The sequence below is a fragment of the Heterodontus francisci genome, chromosome 9 (assembly GCF_036365525.1).
Source record: "Heterodontus francisci isolate sHetFra1 chromosome 9, sHetFra1.hap1, whole genome shotgun sequence".
Lineage (NCBI taxonomy): Eukaryota > Metazoa > Chordata > Chondrichthyes > Heterodontiformes > Heterodontidae > Heterodontus > Heterodontus francisci.
In genome coordinates this window covers 119128195-119145717 of record NC_090379.1, presented here as the reverse complement: position 1 = coordinate 119145717, position 17523 = coordinate 119128195, and the positions used below count along the sequence as shown (strand labels likewise).

Below are 17523 nucleotides of genomic sequence, written 5' to 3'. Positions count from 1 at the left end.
ACAAATTCTGCTCCATCTAGACCTCTAACACTAAGTGAATCCCAGACAATGTTGGGAAAATTAAAATCTCCTATCACCACCACCCTGTTGCTCCTACATCTTTCCATAATCTGTTTACATATTTGTACCTCTATCTCACGCTCGCTGTTGGGAGGCCTGTAGTACAGCCCCAACATTGTTACCGCACCCTTCCTATTTCTGAGTTCTGCCCATATTGCCTCACTGCTCGAGTCCTCCATAGTGCCCTCCTTCAGCACAGCTGTGATATCCTCTTTGACCAGTAATGCAAGTCCTCCACCCCTTTTACCTCCCTCTCTATTCCGCCTGAAGCATCGATATTCTGGGATATTTAGTTGCCAATCATGCCCTTCCCTCAACCAAGTCTCAGTAATAGCAATAACATCATATTCCCAGGTACTAATCCGAGCCCTAAGTTCATCTGCCTTACCTACTACACTTCTTGCATTAAAACAAATGCACCTCAGACCACCAGTCTCTTTGCGTTCATCATCTGCTCCCTGCCTACTCTTTCCCTTAGTCACGCTGACTTCATTATCTAGTTCCTTACAGGCTTTAGTTACTACCTCCTTACTGTCCACTGACCACCTCATTTGGTTCCCATCCCCTTGCCACATTAGTTTAAACCCTCCCCAACAGCGTTAGCAAAAGCACCCCCAAGGACATTGGTTCCAGTCCGGCCCAGGTGTAGACCGTCCAATTTGTAATAGTCCCACCTCCCCCAGAACCGGTCCCAATGTCCCAAAAATCTGAACCCCTCCCTCCTGCACCATCTCTCAAGCCACGCATTCATCCTGACTATTCTTTCATTTCTACTCTGACTATCACGTGGCACTGGTAGCAATCCTGAGATTACTACCTCTGAGGTCCTACTTTTTAACTTGGCTCCTAACTCCCTAAATTCTGCTTGTAGGACCTCATCCTGTTTTTTACCTATATCATTGGTACCTATGTGCACAATGACAACTGGCTGTTCACCCTCCCCCTTCAGAATGTTCTGCAGCCGATCTGAGATATCCCTGACCCATGCATCTGGGAGGCAACATACCATTCGGGAGTCTCGTTTTCGACCACAGAACCGCCTATCTACTCCCCTTACAATCGAATCCCCTATGACTATAGCCCTTCCACTCTTTTTCCCGCCCTTCTGAACAGCAGAGCCAGCCACGGTGCCATGAACCTGGCGACTGCTGCCTTCCCCTGGTGAGCCATCTCCCTCAACAGTATCCAAATCGGTATACCTGTTTTGGAGGGAGATGACCGCAGGGGACACCTGCACTGCCTTCCTGCTATTTCTCTGCCTTTTGGTCACCCATTCCCTTTCTCCCTCAGCAATCCTAATCTGCGGTGTGACCAATTCGCTAAACGTGCTATCCACGACCTCCTCAGCATCGCGGGTGCTCCAAAGTGAGTCCATCCGCAGCTCCAGAGCCGTCATGCGGTCTAACAAGAGCTGCAGCTGGACACACTTCCAGCACGTGAAGGAGTCAGGGACATCAGCCGTGTCCCTGAGCTCCCACATTGAGCAAGATGAGCATAACACGGGTCTGAGATCTCCTGCCATTTTTAATCTTAAGCTTAATTTAGATAAATGAAAAAGGAACGAAAAGTTTTTAACCAATCTCACGATAAAAAAAAAGAAATAGAAAAAGCCTTAGCTTATCTACACTCCACCGAGTCCTTTTTTGGTTAGAGGAGGGTGGGTGGGAGACACTACACGTGTAGTGTCTTGGGTTCACAAACAGCTCAAATATATAGGTTTTTACTTACCCAGCAGCCCGTTGGTCCACCGAAAACAAAAGGAAAATTAAGTTTAAATTGAAACTGACCTTCCCAGCTGATCACTCGCTCAGCACTCTCTGCTTCCGAATAAGCTGCTGCAATGAAAAGGATGGTCTGAGGTTCTCTGCTTTTTCGCTGAAGAGAGGTTCCAATCCACCACCACCCTGCTCTGCCTGTCTGAACTTGCTCTTGCATGTCTTCAAATAAAAAGTATTGGTATGGGTACCCTTCTGCCTTTTTGTGAGATATGTGGAGCATTCTTTATTCTAGTTCTACTCAAGCTCCCTCCATCACCTCTTTTTCCAGTACATTTCCTGTTTTCTGTTCTCTCCTTGAACTGGAAAACTTTAACTTTACTTCCGATTTCAGCCCTTCCTTCGCCTTCACGTGATTCATCTCTGACTCTTCCCTTCCTCGCCTCTCTGCCTATATTCACAATAAGTCCACTGAGTCCCACAGGTACCTCGACTGCACTTCCTCCCACCCTGCTTCCTATAAGGATTCTATTCCATTCTCCCAGATTCTTTGTCTCTGTTGCATCTGTTTTGATGATGCAGCCTTCCACAGCAGTGCTTCTCATTTTTTTTTCTTTTTCCTCAACCAAGGATTCTTCCCTCCATGGTTGACAAGGGCCCTCGATCGTGCCCGACCCATTTCACATATTTCTGTTCTTGTCCCTTCTCATCCCTCCCTGAACCACGATGGTAATGGTAGACTGGGGGATATGCCGGGGAGGTTACAGATTGTGGTGGAGTACAATTCTGCTGCTGATGGCCCGCAGCGCCTCATGGATGCCCAGTTTTGCATTGCTATATCTGTTCCGAATCTATCCCATTTAGCATGGTGGTAGTGCCACACAACACAATGGAGGGTATCTTCAATGTGAAGATAGGACTTCATCTCCACAAGGACTGTGTGGTGGTCACTCCTACCAATACTGCCATGGACAGATGCATCTTCAGCAGGCAGATTGGTGAGGACGAGGTCAAGTATGTTTTCCCCTCTTGTTGGTTCGGTCCCCACTTGCCGCATACCCAGTCTAGCAGCTGTTTTCTTTAGGACTCGGCCAGCTCAGTCAGTAGTGGTGCTACCAAGCCACTCTTAGTGATGGACATTGAAGTCCCCACCCGCTGTACATTCTGTGCCCTTGCCACCCTCAGTACTTCCTCCAAGTGGTGTTCAACATGGAGGAGTACTGATTCATCAACTGAGGGAGGGCAGTAGGTGGTAATCAGCAGAAGGTTTCCTTGCCTATGTTTGACTTGATGCCATGAGACTTCATGGGGTCTGGAGTCTATGTTGAGACTCCCAGGGCAACTCCCTCCTTAACATAGACCACTGTGCTGCCACCTCAGTTGGGTCTGTCCTGCTGGTGGGACAGGACATACCCGGGGATGGTGATGGCGGCGTCTGGGACGTTGTCTGTATGTTTCTGTGACTATGACTAAGGACGTTAGTGAACCAGATGGGTTTTTACAACAATTGACAATGGTTTCATGGCCATCATTAAACAAGCTTTTAATTCCTGATTTTTTTTTTTTATTATTTGAATTCCAAGTCCACCTTCTGCTGTGGTGGGATTCGAACCCATGCCCCTAGTCCAGTGACAATGCCACGATGCCACTGCCTCTCCTTGCTAAATTAAAATTCAAGATTGATACCTTTGGGTAACAAAAATTTAAGTGATATGGAGCAAAGGTGGGTATGTGAAGTTGGGTCACGTCAGCTGTGTTCTCATTGAATTACAATAGGATCGAGGGGCTGAATGGCCTATTCCTGTGTTCCTATCCAGTAGTGATTCCTTTCTTGTTGGAATTCTTATCGACAATTGCAACTTATATTTGTATCGCACCTTTAACACCAGAAAATGTCCAAGGCGCTTCACTGGAGCATTATCAAACAAAATATGATACTGAGCCACATGAGATATTGGGTCAGATGACCAAAGCTCATAGAAAATAGGAGCAGGAGTAGGCCATTTGGTCCTTCGAACCTGCTCCGCCATTCATTATGATCATGGTTGATCATCCAACTCAGCCTGTTCCGGCTTTAACCCCATACTCTCTGATCCCTTTAGACCCAAGAGCTATATCTAACTCCTTTTTGAAAACATTCAATGTTTTGGCCTCAACTGCTTTCTTTGGTTGTGAATTCCACAGGCTCACCACTCTCTGGGTGAAGAAATTTCTCCTCATCTCAGTCCTGAAAGGTTTACCCTGTATCCTTAGACTATGACCCCCGGTTCTGGACTCCTCCACCATCGGGAACATCCTTCCTGTATCTATCCTGTCAAGTCCTGTTAGAATTTTATAGGTTTCTTTGAAATCTCCCCCTCGCTCTTCTGAACTCCAGTGAATATAATCCTAACCGACTCAATCTCTCCTCATACGACAGTCCCTCCATCCCAGGAATCAGTCTGGTAAACCTTCGCTGCACTCCCTCTATAGCAAGAACATCCTCCCTCAGATAAGGAAACCAAAACTGCACACAATATTCCAGGTATGGCCTCACCAAGGCCCTCAAGAGTTGCAGCAAGACATCCTTGCTCCTGTACTCGAATCCTCTCTCTATGAAGGCCAACATACCATTTGCCTTTTTTACTGGCTGTTGCACCTGCATGCTTACCTTCAGCGACTGGTGTGCGAGAACACCCAAGTCTCTTTGCATATTCCCCTCTCTCAGTTTAAAGCCATTCAGATAATCAGCCTTCCTGTTTTTGCTACCAAAGTGGATAACCTCACATTTATCCACATTTTGCTGCATCTGCCATGCATTAGCCCACTCACTCAACTTGTCCAAATCACCCTGAAGCCTCTCTGCATCCTCCTCACAACTCGCCCTCCCACCCAGTTTTGTGTCATCTGCAAATTTGGAGATATTACATTTAGTTCCCTCATTTAAATCATTAATACATATTGTGAATAGCTGGGGTCCTAGCAGTGATCCCTGCGGAACCCCACTAGTCACTGCCTGCCATTCAGAAAAATACCCATTTATCCCTACCCTATGTTTCCTGTCCGCCAACTAATTTTCTATCCATCGCAATACACTACCTCCAAACCCATGCGCTTTAATTTTACATGCTAATCTCTTATGTGGGACTTTGTCGAAAGCCTTCTGAAAGTCCAAATAAACCACATCCACTGGCTCCCCCTCATCAACTCTACGAGTTACATCCTCGAAGAATTCTAGTAGATTTGTCAAGCATGATTTCCCTTTTGTAAATCCATGCTGATTCTGCCCGATTCTACCACTGTTCTCGAAGTGCTCTGCTATAAAATCTTTGATAATGGACTCTAGAATTTTCCCCACTACCAACGTCAGGCTGACTGGTCTATAATTCCCTGCTCTCTCTCCACCTCCCTTTTTAAATAGTGGGGTTACATTAGCTACCCTCCAATCTGTAGGAATTGTTCCAGAGTCTGTAGAATCTTGGAAGATGACCAGCAATGCATCCACTATTTCTAGGGCCACTTCCTTAAGTACTCTGGGATGCATACCATCAGGCCCTGGGGATTTATTGGCCGTCAATCCCATCAATTTCCCCAACACCATTTCTCTACTAATACTGGTTTCTTTCATTTCCTCTCTCTCACTAAGCCTTGTGTTCCCCAACATTTTTGGTATGATATTTGTGTCCTCCTTTGTGAAGACAGAACCAAAGTATGCATTTAGTTGGTCAGCCATTTCTTTGTTCCCCATAATAAATTCCCCTGTTTCTGACTGTAAGAGACCTACATTTGTCTTCACCAATCTTTTTCTCTTCACATACCTATAGAAACTTTTACAGTCAGTTTTTATGTTCCCCGCAAGCTTGCTCTCGTACTCCATTTTCCCCTTCTTAATCAATCCCACGGTCTTCCTTTGCTGAATCCTAAACTGTTCCCAATCCTCCGGTCAGTTGTTTTTCCTGGCAAATTTATATGCCTCTTCCTTGGATCTAATTATAGGTAGGTTTTAAGGAGTGTCTTAAAGGAGGAAAGTGAGGAAGTGGAGAGGTGCAGGGAAGATATTCCAGAGCTTGAGACTGAGACAACTGAAGGCTGGACAACCCATTAAAATCAGGGATGCTCAAGAAGCCAGAATTAGAAGAGTGAAAAATCTTGTAGGATTGTGGGGCCAGAAGAGATTACAGCAATAGGGAGGCTTGTAGCCATGGCGGGATTGGAAAACAAAGATGACAATTTCAAAATCAAGGTTTTGCTGGACTGGGAGCTAGTATAGTTCAGCGAGCACAGGGTGATAGTGAACAGGACTTGGTGTGGGTCAGACACGGGCAGCAGAACTTGGATAACCTCAAGTTTACAGAGGGTAGAATGTGGGAGGGCCAGCTAGGAGTGTATTGGAATAGTCAAGTCTAGAGGTAAAGAAGGCATGAATGAGGGTTTCAGCAGCTGATACGGGCGAATCTGAGGTGGAACTAGGTGTTAATGATGGCGCGAGTATGTGGTTGGGGCTCACCTCAGTCAAATATGATAAAATTGCAGACAGTACAGAGAAGCAGAGTTAACATTCCAGGTCTGTGACCTTTCTTCTGAGTATTTCCAGCACTTTGTTTTTATTTCAGATTTCCAGCATCTGCAGTATTTTGCTTTTTATGTAAGATTGCAGACTCAGACTGTTGCCAGAGAGAGGGATGGAGTCAGTTTAGCTAGGGAACAGAATTCAGAGCAGGTACCAAAGACAATGGCTTCAGTCTTTCCAATATTCAAAAAAAGGAAATTTCTGCTCATCCAGTACCGGATGTCAGATCAGCAGTCTGGTTACATAGCAGCAGTGGAGTCGTCGAGAGAGTTGGTGGTGAGGTAGTGCTGGGTGTCATCAGCGTACATGTGAAAACTAATGCTGTGCTTTCAAATGATGGTCACCGAGGGGCAGCATGTAGATGAAAAATCGGAGGGGATCAAGAATAGATCCTTGGGGGACATCAGAGATAACGTTGCAGGAGCAGGAAGAAAAGCCATTTGCAAGTGTTTCTCCAGCTACGATGAGCTAGATAAGAATGGAACCAGGTGAGAGCAGTCCCACCCAGCTGGACAACAGTGGAGAGATGTTGGAGGAGGATGATGTGGTCAACTGTGTCAAAGGCTTCAGTCAGGTCGAGAAGGATGAGGGAAGTTAGTTTACCTTTATCACAGTCACAAAGGATGTCTTTTGCGGCCTTGATTGCTTTTTTTGGTGCTGTGGTCGGGGTGGAAACTGGATTGGAGGGATTCACACATGGAGTTCTGGGAAAGATGGGCACGGATTTTGGAGGCGACAACGTGTTCAAAGACTTTGAAGGGGAAGTTGGAGATGGGACCTGATGAAAGATCACTGACCTGAAATGTTAACTCTATTTCTCTCTTCACAGATGCTGCCAGACATGCTGAGTATTTCCAGCGCTTCCTGTTTTTATTGGAGATGGAATGGTAGTTTGCAAGGGTTTTTTTTTGAGGGGAAGGGTAATGATGGCACGTTTGGAGAGGGACGACACCTCGAGAGAGAGAACTGTTAACCATGTCAGCTAACAAGGGGACTAGGAGGAGAAGTCAGGTGATCAGTTTAGTGGGAATAGAGTGGGTCTGGTGGACAAGACGAGCTTGGAGAGGGGATGTGGGAAGTTAGGAGTGAAACAAGAGAAAGATGCGAGTTTGGGGCTAGGGCAGTGGAAAGAGGAAGAGTTAGGCTGAATGGATGGTCTCAATTTTTGTCGGATACCGAGAGATGTAGAGGAACAGAGGGACCTTGTAGTGCATGCCCACAGATCCCTGAAGATAGCAGGACGGGTACATGAAGTGGTTAAGAAGGCACCTGGAATACTTCCTTTTATTAGCTCAGGCATAAAGTCTAAGAACTGGGAGGTTATGCAACAATTGGAGAAAACATGTTAGGCCACAGCTAGAGTACCAGTCACCACATTCCAAAAATAGTATGATTGCACTAGACCGAGTACAGAGGAGATGTAGGAGGATGTTGCCAGGACTGGAGAATTTTAGCTGAGGAAAGATTGGGTAGGTTGGAGTTGTTTTCTTTGTAACAGAGGAGGCTGAGGGGAGATTTAATTGTGGTGTATAAAATTATAGGGGACGTAAATAGGAAGAACCTATTTCTGTTAGCAGAAATGTCAATAACCAGAGGGCATAGATTTAAATCTAATTGGTATAAGGGTTGAGTCACAAGTCGTAACGAAACAGCAAGAGGCCATTCAGCCCATCGAGTCCATGCTGGCTTTCTGGAGAATAATCCAGTCAGTCCCCTTCCCCCCCCCCCCCCCCCCCCCCTGTAGCTGTGCAACTTTATTTTCCTCCAGTCCCCATCAAAATTCCTTTTGAAGTCATTGATTTTTTTTTTTCCTGCTTCCACCTCCCCTCCTCCCCCCGTAGGTTCCAGGTGTTCCATGTCATTATCACTTGCATAAAAAAAGCTCTTCCTCACATTCCCCCAATAGCTCTTGTCCAAAACCTTGAATCTATGTCCCCTAATCCTGGTACGATCAGATAATGGGAACAGCTTTTATTTGTCTACTTTATCTAAGCCTGTCATAATCATGTACCCCTCTATCAAATCTCCCCTCAACCTCCTGTGCTCCAAGGAGAACAACCCCACCTTGTAGATAAAATCCTTCATCCCTGGAACCATTCTGTTAAATCTCTTCTGTGCTCCCTAAAGGACCTCACATCCTTCCTAAAGTCTGGTGACCAGAACTGAAATGCAGTACTCCAGTTGTGGTTTAACCAGAGCTTTATAAAGTTTCAGCATAACTTCCCTGCTTTTGTACTCCATACCTCTATTCATCCTGCCCAAGGTCCCGTATGCTTGGCTAACTACTGTCTCTATGCCCTGCCACCTTCAAGAATCTGTGCACATGAGCCCCCAGGTCTCCCTTTAGAACTGTGCCATTTGGTCCATTGCCTCTTCTGCCAAAATGCATCACCTCACACTTCTCTGTATTAAATTCCATCTGCCACTTGTCTGCCCTTTCTGCTGGCCTATATATGTTCTGTAACGCCTACAAGTTTGGTATCTTCAGCAAATTTAGAAAATTTACTCTATAAATGACTTGGATATTAGAATACATCAAAAAAGCAGTGGTCCTAGCACTGAACCTTGGGGTTCACCACTGTCTACCATATACCAGTGTAATAAACAAACATTTACTATGACTCGCTGTTTTTGTCCTTAAGCTGATTTTTTAAAATCCAAGTTGATGCTGACCCTCTTATTCTATGAGTCTCAATTTTGTTAACCAGCCTTTTATGTAGTACAAAGAACAAAGAAAATTACAGCACAGGAACAGGCCCTTCGGCCCTCCATGCCTGCGCTGATCCAGATCCTAAATCTAAACCTGTCGCCTATTTTCTAAGGGTCTGTATCTCTTTGCTTCATGCCCATTTATGTATCTGTCTAGAATACTGCCAGCTCGCTGTGCTCCCTCCAATACTGCCAGCTCGCTGTGCTCCCTCCAATACTGCCAGGTCCCGGCTCCCTCCAACTTCTCAAACGCTTTCTGAAATTCTATGTAGACAACATAATCCACATAGATGGCGTCAATTACGTTCCCTTCAACCTTCTCTGTTACTTCATCAAAAAGTTCAGTTAGTTTAGTCAAACACGATCTGCCCTTTACAAATCCATGCCGGCTCTCCTTAATTACCTCGAGCCTCTAGTTGAGTTTTTTCCGCTGATTATTGTTTCTAAAACTTTACCCACCACTGATGTTACACTGATTGGCCTGTAGTTTCTAGGAATGTTTTTCTTGAATAAGGGTTGCACATTAGCCACTTTCTAAGTCTCTGGCACCTCCTTTGCATCCAGGAAGATTGGAAGCCCTTCACTATCTCTACCTCCACTTCCTTGAGCAACCTGAGATGCAAGCCATCCACACTAGGTGTTTTATCCACTCCAGGCATAGCCAGCCTTTCCAGTACATGGTGCCTATCAATTTTCGCCTCCTTACCATTACCTCTTCCATCTCTGCTTCTATCAATATTTTTTTCAGCACCCTCTTCCTTACTAAACACTAATATAAAGTATTTATTAAGTAGTCTAGCCTTGCCCTGTGCCTCTAAGCATACATCGCCCTATTGGTCCCTATTAGGACACACCCCACTTTTTCCTGCCCATTTACTATCGTCATGTCGGTAGAAGATTTTTGTGTTCCCTTTTATGTTAGCATTCATTTCTGTTCTCATGTTCTCTCTTTGCCAGTCTTATTTTCCTCTTCACTTCCCCTCTCAACTTAACGTGAGAATTTTTTTCACCCAAGAGGGTGGTAACAATCTGGAACTCACTGCCTAAAAAGGCAGTAGAGGCAGAAACCCTCATAGCTTTTAAAAAAACCCACTTCAATATGTACTTGAGGTGCTGTAAGCTTACAGGCTACAGACTAAGAGCTGGAAAGTGGGAGTTGACTGGATTGCTCTTATTTGGAGGATGCAGACATGATGGGCTGAATGGCCTCCTTCTGTGCCATAAACTTGCTATGTTTCTATGCAATAAGTCTATAAAAACAAACACAGCACTAGGGTTCATTTTCTGGAGGGATAGAATCATGCAGCAGAGAAGTTCTCTCAAGCTTGTATAGAACCTTAGTTAGACCTTGCTTCAGAGTTCTGTGCACAGTTTTACTCTTCGTGTACTAGGCTTACTAGTGCTTGACAGCAATATCAGCAGCTGCATTTCTGTCAATGGTAAGTGTCCATATACCCCATATATGTCCCTAGTAAAATGAAAATGTAAATTCAAATATAATGCTGGTGCTGTTTCAGGTGTGGTTTGGTCTGGTGCTATAAAGTGGGGATATCGTTTGGTTATCTTTGCACCACCCACTCCCCTCCAACGTTCCATTAAATTTTTACACTCAGCTATGTCACTGTTGGAGAGGAAGGCTTGGTGAAGACCAAGCACTTGTCTGCCAGGAGTGTGTGGAATTTAATACAATTGTCCTACAGCTGTTAGGCCCCTTGAAGTTGGTTCAAAGCAGCAATGGAGGATTGGTATCAGGTTGATCGATGCTAAGCGGCTTGTGTAAATGAGGGTGGAAAATGGGGGAGGGAGAATTTGCTCTTGTCCAAAAAAAGGTACTTGAGTTTTGTTCCAGAAACAGAGCTGCATTTTGTTGAGTATTTTTTTTTCTTGTTTGAGGAAGGAGTGTTGTTGTAATTTTCGTTGGATTTGCCCTTGTAATTGAAGTGTGTCCAATGTTTTGTTCATTAGGTGGCAGATGAAGAAGAATTTATTCAGAAACTTGATTGCAAAGCGGATGAAAACCTGAAGGTTATTTCAATCTTTGGCAACACAGGTGACGGCAAGTCTCATACCCTTAACCATACATTCTTCTACGGTCGTGAAGTTTTCAAGACCTCTCCAGCCCAGGAGTCGTGCACCATTGGAGTGTGGGCAGCCTATAATCCTGTTCATCATGTTGTTGTCATAGATACTGAAGGATTGCTGGGAGCAACTGTCAACCTAAGTCAAAGAACAAGATTGCTACTTAAAGTGCTTGCTATATCTGATATAATTATTTACAGAACTCATGCAGACAGGTTACACAATGACCTCTTTAAGTTTCTTGGTGACGCATCTGAAGCCTACCTTAAACACTTCACAAAAGAGTTGAAAGCTACCACTGCAAGATGTGGATTGGATGTTCCATTATCTACTCTGGGGCCGTCAGTCATAATCTTCCATGAAACTGTGCATACTAAATTATTGGGATCTGGTAAGCTGTACAAAAATCTTTTTTTCTTTCCTAGGTCTTGATATTCCAGTGTATCACCTAGCTGCAGGGATTCCCCCCCCCCGAAATTAAGTTAGTAAATGTATGTAACTCTGAGCCTATGCTGAGCACATTTAAGGTATCGGTGTGTTTTGATTTTATAGTCTTCATGTCCAGCTCCTGTATGTTTGTATTGCCCTGTGCTTTGTGGCCTCCCTATCAAAAGAAAGAAATGGGCTAACTGGGGCTGTGCAATTAATGCTAAACGTAGGATAATTTTGAACTTTAAGTAAGATGCCCTTGAATAGAAGACAAGTTCAGAATTGAAGTTTTCTGAGCACGTGTTTTTCCCTTGCCAATTTCGTGCTGTCCACTCCTGTGCTAAAAGAAAATTGACTGGTTGATTTACAGAGTTATCAATGGCCCTTCGCCGTGCACCATCATTTGTATTTGAGTCCAGATGATGAGATTATTTGAACACTGGGTGCCAGATCCTGATCTTGCTGACTTTTTGTTCGTTCCTGGGATTTGAGTGTCACTGGCAAGGCCAGCATTTGTTGCCCATCCCTAATTGCTCTTGAGGAGGTGAAGGCGAGTGACCTTTCTTGAACGGCCGCAGTCTATCTGTGTAGGTACGCTCACAGTGCTGTTTGGAAGTGAGTTCCAGGATTCTGACCTAGTGACAGTGAAGGAACGGCGATATAGTTCCAAGTCCGGATGGTGTGAGACTTGGAGGTGGTGGTGTTCCCATATGCCTGTTACCCTTGTCCTCCTAGGTGGTAGAGGTTGCGGGTTTGGAAGGTGCTGTCGAAGGAGGCTTGGCAACTTGCTGCAGTGCAACTTGTATATGGTACACATTGCTGTCACTGTGCGTCGGTGGTGGAGGTAGTGAATATTTAAGCTGGTGGGTAGGGTGCCGATCAAGTGGGCTGCTTTGCTTGAATGCTGTTGAACCTTTTGAGTGTTGTTGGAGCTGCACTCATCCAGGCAAGTGGAGAGTATTCCATCACACTCCTGACTTGTGCCTTGTAGATGATGGTCAGGCTTTGGGGAATCAGGAGGTGGGTTACTCACTGCAAAATTCCCAGCCTCTGACCTGCTCTTGTAGCTACAGTATTTATATGTGGCTGGTCCAGTTCAGTTTTTGGTCAATATTGATCCCAAGATGTTGATGCTGAGGGATTCAGCGATAGGAATGCCATTGAATTTCAAGGGGAGATGGTTAGATTCACACTTGTTGGTGATGGTCATTGCCTGGAGCTTGTGTGGTGTGAATGTAACTTGCCACTTATCAACCTAAATGTTGTCCAGGTTTTGCTGCATGCAGGCATGGACTGCTTCAGTATCTGAGGAATGGTACCGAACACTCTGCAATCATCAGTTAACATCCCCACTTATGATGGAAGGAAGGTCATTGATGAAGCAGCTGAAGATGATTGGGCCTAGGATACTACCCTGAGGAACTCCTGCAGTGAAGTCGTGGGGCTGAGATGATTGGCCTCCAATAACCATAACCATCTTCCTTTGTGCTAGGTATGACTCCAACTAGTGAAGGGTTTTCCCCTCGATTCCTGTTGACTTCAATTTGGCTAGTGCTGCTTGATGTTGCACTCGGTCAAATGCTATCTTGATGTTATGGGCAGTCACTTTTGCCTCAACTCTGAGTTCAGCTCTTATCCATGTTTGGACCAAGGCTATAATGAGGTCAGGAGCTGAGTGGCCCAGGTGGAACCCAAAGTGAGGATCTGTGAGCAGGTTGTTACTGCTTGATGGCACTCAGTCCATCACTTTGCTGATTGACTAGAGTGATTGGGAAGTAACTGGTTGGGTTGGATTTGTCCTGCTTTTTGTGGACAGGATGTACCTGAGCAATTTTCCACATTGTTGAATAGATGCTAGCATTGTAGCTGGAACAGTTTGGCGGTGCAGCTAGTTCTGGAGCACAAGTCTTCAGTAATACAGGCAGGATGTTGTCGGGGTCATTAGCCTTTGATGTATCCAGTATCATCAGCCGTTTCGTGCTGTCACGTGGAGTAAATCGAATTGGCTGAAGATTGGCATCTGTGATGCTGGGGACCTCCGGAGGAGGCCGAGATGGACCATCCACTCGGCCTTGTGACTGAAGCTGGTTGCAGATGCTTCAGCCTTGCCTTTTGCAGTGATGTGTTGGGCTCCCCCATGATTGAGGATGGGGAGTATTTTGGAGCTTCCTCCTCCTGTTAGTTGTTTAATTGTCCACCATTATCATGAGTGAATGTGGCAGGATTGCAGAGCTTTGATTTGATCCGTTGGTTTTGGGATCACTTACCTCTGTCTGTTGCATGCTGCTTCCACTTTTTAGCATGCATGTTGTCCTGTGTTGCAGCTTCACCAGGTTGGCACCTCATTTCTGAGCACGCCTGGTGCTGCTCCTGCCATGCCCTCCTGCACTCATCATTGAACCAGGATTGATCCCCTGACTTGATAGAATCATAGAAAGTTTACGGCACTGAAAGAGGCCACTTTGTAGATGGTAGAGTGAGGGTTATGCCAGACCACGAGAATGTGTTTGAATACAGTTCTGCTACTGCAAATGGTCCACAGCACCTTGCGTATTCCCAGTTTTGAGCTGCTCGATCTGATCTGAATCATTTTGCACGGTGGTTTTGTCACGCAACATGATGGAGATATCTTCAGTGTGAAGACAGGACTTCGTCCCCACAAGGACTATGCGGTGGTCACTCCTACCAATACTGTCAACGACAAACTCATCTGCGACAGGTAGATTGGTGAGGAAGAAGTGAAGTAGGTTTTTCCCCTCTTGTTGGTTCTCTCACCACCTGCTGTAGGCCCAGTTCAGCAGCTATGACCTTCAGGACTGCGCCAGTTTGGTCAGTAGTGATGCTACCCAGCCACTCTTGGTGATGAGCGTTGAAGTCCCCCATCCAGAGTACATTCTGTGCCCTTGCTACCCTCAGTGCTTTTTCCAAGTGGTGTTAAACATGGAAAAGATTTATCAACAGGGGGAGAGCAGTAGGTGGGGATCAGCAGGCAGTTTCCTCGCTCATGTTTGCCCTGATGACATGAAACCTCATGGGGTCCAAAGTCCATGTTGACTCTCGGGGCCATTCCCTTCCCACTATATACCACTGTGCAACCATCTCTGGTGAGTCTATCCTGCTGGTGGGTCAGGACATACCCAGGGATAGTGATGGAGGAGTCTGGAACATTGGCTATAAGGTATGATTCCGTGACTATGATTAATCTGAAGGACAACTCTCCCAATTTTGGCACGAGTCTGCAGTTGTTAATGAGGAAGACTTTGCAGGGTGGACTGGGCAGGGTGTTCCGGAGCCTGGGTCGATGTTGGGGGCGGGGGGGGGATGTCAATCTGCCCGTCCAAACTCGTGTTTTTGTCGGGTCGCTGCTTTGCTATCAGGAGCTGGTATCTTGGCCTACCTTTCAGCTTGATAACCTGGGTGCATGTTGGTGTTGGTTATTTCAGTATGAAAATTTGGTTCAGTGACAAACCACTGCTAATGCCAGTTTAGAATTGGATGCGTAAGAGCAGTAGCGTTTCAGACAGATTGCAGTTTTTTCTGGAAAGGCTGCTTGTTGTTCCTGTCCTATCCTTTATCCCTTTGATTTGGCTGCATTTGGGAACTTGCAATAGTGAGCAGAGGAGTGAAAAACCACAATGCATCATTTTATGGTCTAAAATATTGATCTGGAAACTTTGACATCCACCACCATGGAAAAACTGTGAATCAAATAAGTCAATAATTTTCTTCAATTAGAGTATCCATCCTGTACTGTAGCTCAGAAGGTCCATCGAGGTCTCTTGTTGCTTTCAGTAGTTTCTGCACCTAACTGGATGGCTGCTGAAGTGCAAGTAGAAGAGGTAGTTTGTTTTTTGTGTAATATTTTTGAGATCACGCCACTCTCCCCTCATGCTGTCATCTTGAGGGGCATAGTGGTTTGAAGCCGTTAGAGACTTAGAAAATGTATTGAAACGTGCCCAGGTCTTTCTGAATTGTACTGAATAGGCATTATTGCACATCTGTTTTAGTATGTGCATTTTTTTTGTAAAGGATCTCTTCAGTAACCACAGGTGTCTTTCCAAAACAAAAACTCACATGGTACAGTAATAAATGTTTAAGGGGATACCCACCCAACCTTGCAATGCAGTGTTGAGGCTGGGTGCAAAATCATTTTCTGCCTAGCACTGATATTCCCCCAGCTTCGAACACACAAAAATCACACTAATATGTAAGAATTTTCAAAAGGAGAGTGCATGTGTCTCCTATCCTTATGTGGTTGAGTGTCTGACCAAAAGAACAGAAGAGGGCTGGGTCTGCATCCCTGAAGCATTATCTGGGGATACACTTGATTCTAAAAGCAAACTAAACATGACATTGGATGAAATAAAAACAGAAAGTGCTGGAAATACTCAATAGGTCTGGCAGCATCTGTGGAGAGAGAAACAGTTCAAGTTTCTGCTCTGTGACACTTGCTTAACAGGAAAAAGCAAATTATTAGTTACTAAAAACAAAATTAGAGGTTTGTTGTACTTTTAAACCAGTGGGGTTTATAGATCTGTATCGCATCCCCGCTATAATGCTCAAGTATGAGCATCAGAAGTGACTGGATCAGGCTGAACTGTGATGTTTCCCTTTTATATAGTAACTCACCTAATTCATCATTCAAGGGACAATTATGATGAGGTATCTGGGAATCACTATTGGTGTCTGTGACACACAGGATTGGTTATAAAAGAAGAAAGGCTGGTTGGGATGAATGATACACTGACACTTGGGATTGGAGGACAAACTGTCTTGGTTTACACAAAAAGCAATGAAAAGATATATTTCTGATGTATTTTATCCCTCTTATCCAGACACACTGCACCAAGGTGAGGTAGGATGTTACAATATCGGCAGATCAAAATATACTTTGATCTTAGAGTCCTAGTTTGGAATTTTGATGCATTAAAGTGAACAGGCACTTGAAAGAAAATATCTTTATCCCTAGGTCAGCCACTGCATGGGTCAGATGCAGAGTGAAGTTCTTGAGGATCCTGAACTCAGTAAACTTTTTGATCCTTATGCAAGCATGTCATTCAAAAAAAAGTATGATGATGCAGGCATGCTGGATCCAGAATGCTTAATTTTCTGCCTTAAGCACTAAATTTAATGCAAATCCAACTTTAATTACATCCTGTCTTCCCAATGTACAGACAAACTCCACTTCACCCCTCTTCAAGATTGTCCAGGATTGTTATTGGCCCTCATCAGTTTGTTTTCTTCTGTTCCTGAAGATGTTGACTCCTTTTTCAGGAAACCATTCCACAGTTGCAGTCATCCTCCAGGCCCTTTTGAGATTGGCAAGTGATATAAGATTTCAAAGTAAATACCATCAGGATGTCCAACCCCCGAATGATCAGATTTGAGCGTGATGCTCTCCTCGTGCAGTGTCTCCACTTGCATAGCCCCAACAAGATCAGCAACTCTCGCTGGCATTTTCTTCTTCTGAATCAACTGTAACGACCCTAACACAGCTCAGCACAGAAGGAGGATCGAACGTGGGCCTTTCTATCGGTATACCTCAGCTACTCAGTGGCTGCTGAGCAGCAGAATCTTGTTTCTAAAGTTTGCTTTCCTGCCCAGAACCATAATCATAACTGCATTTTGTTATTTCTTTCTGCCCTACCACTGGATCAAAGTCTTTGTCTTCTCCTTGCAGCCTTAAATTTTGCGAGTATACCAACCCAAAATGCTACACAGGCCTGAATCCCAATTTTCCCTTCTCTGGTAGTCTGTACTCCAGTAAAAATACATAGTGGGAAACGGGGTGTAAATCCCCAAGACAGCTACCTGGGATTGACCTGAAGAATTCCCAGATTTAGTAAGAAGGACATGATAGACTTAAAGTGATTGGTAGAAGGATTAGAAGGCAAATGAGGAAATATCTACTGACATTTTGGCAACATCCTCTTCCTTAGTGAACACTGATACGAAGTACTGTAAGTTTTCTAATCTTGCCCT

The 17523-nt window shown here is 44.8% G+C and overlaps 1 protein-coding gene across 1 annotated transcript in view; it reads left to right on the top strand.

The window, feature by feature from the left end:
- The window catches only part of zfyve1 (zinc finger, FYVE domain containing 1), a 94273-nt gene that overhangs the window by 8066 nt on the left and 68684 nt on the right, over positions 1 to 17523 (top strand). The window contains exon 2 of the mRNA XM_068039793.1: positions 10999 to 11503. Coding sequence (XP_067895894.1) covers positions 10999 to 11503 — 505 coding nt within the window. The remainder of the gene's footprint in view (positions 1 to 10998; positions 11504 to 17523) is intronic.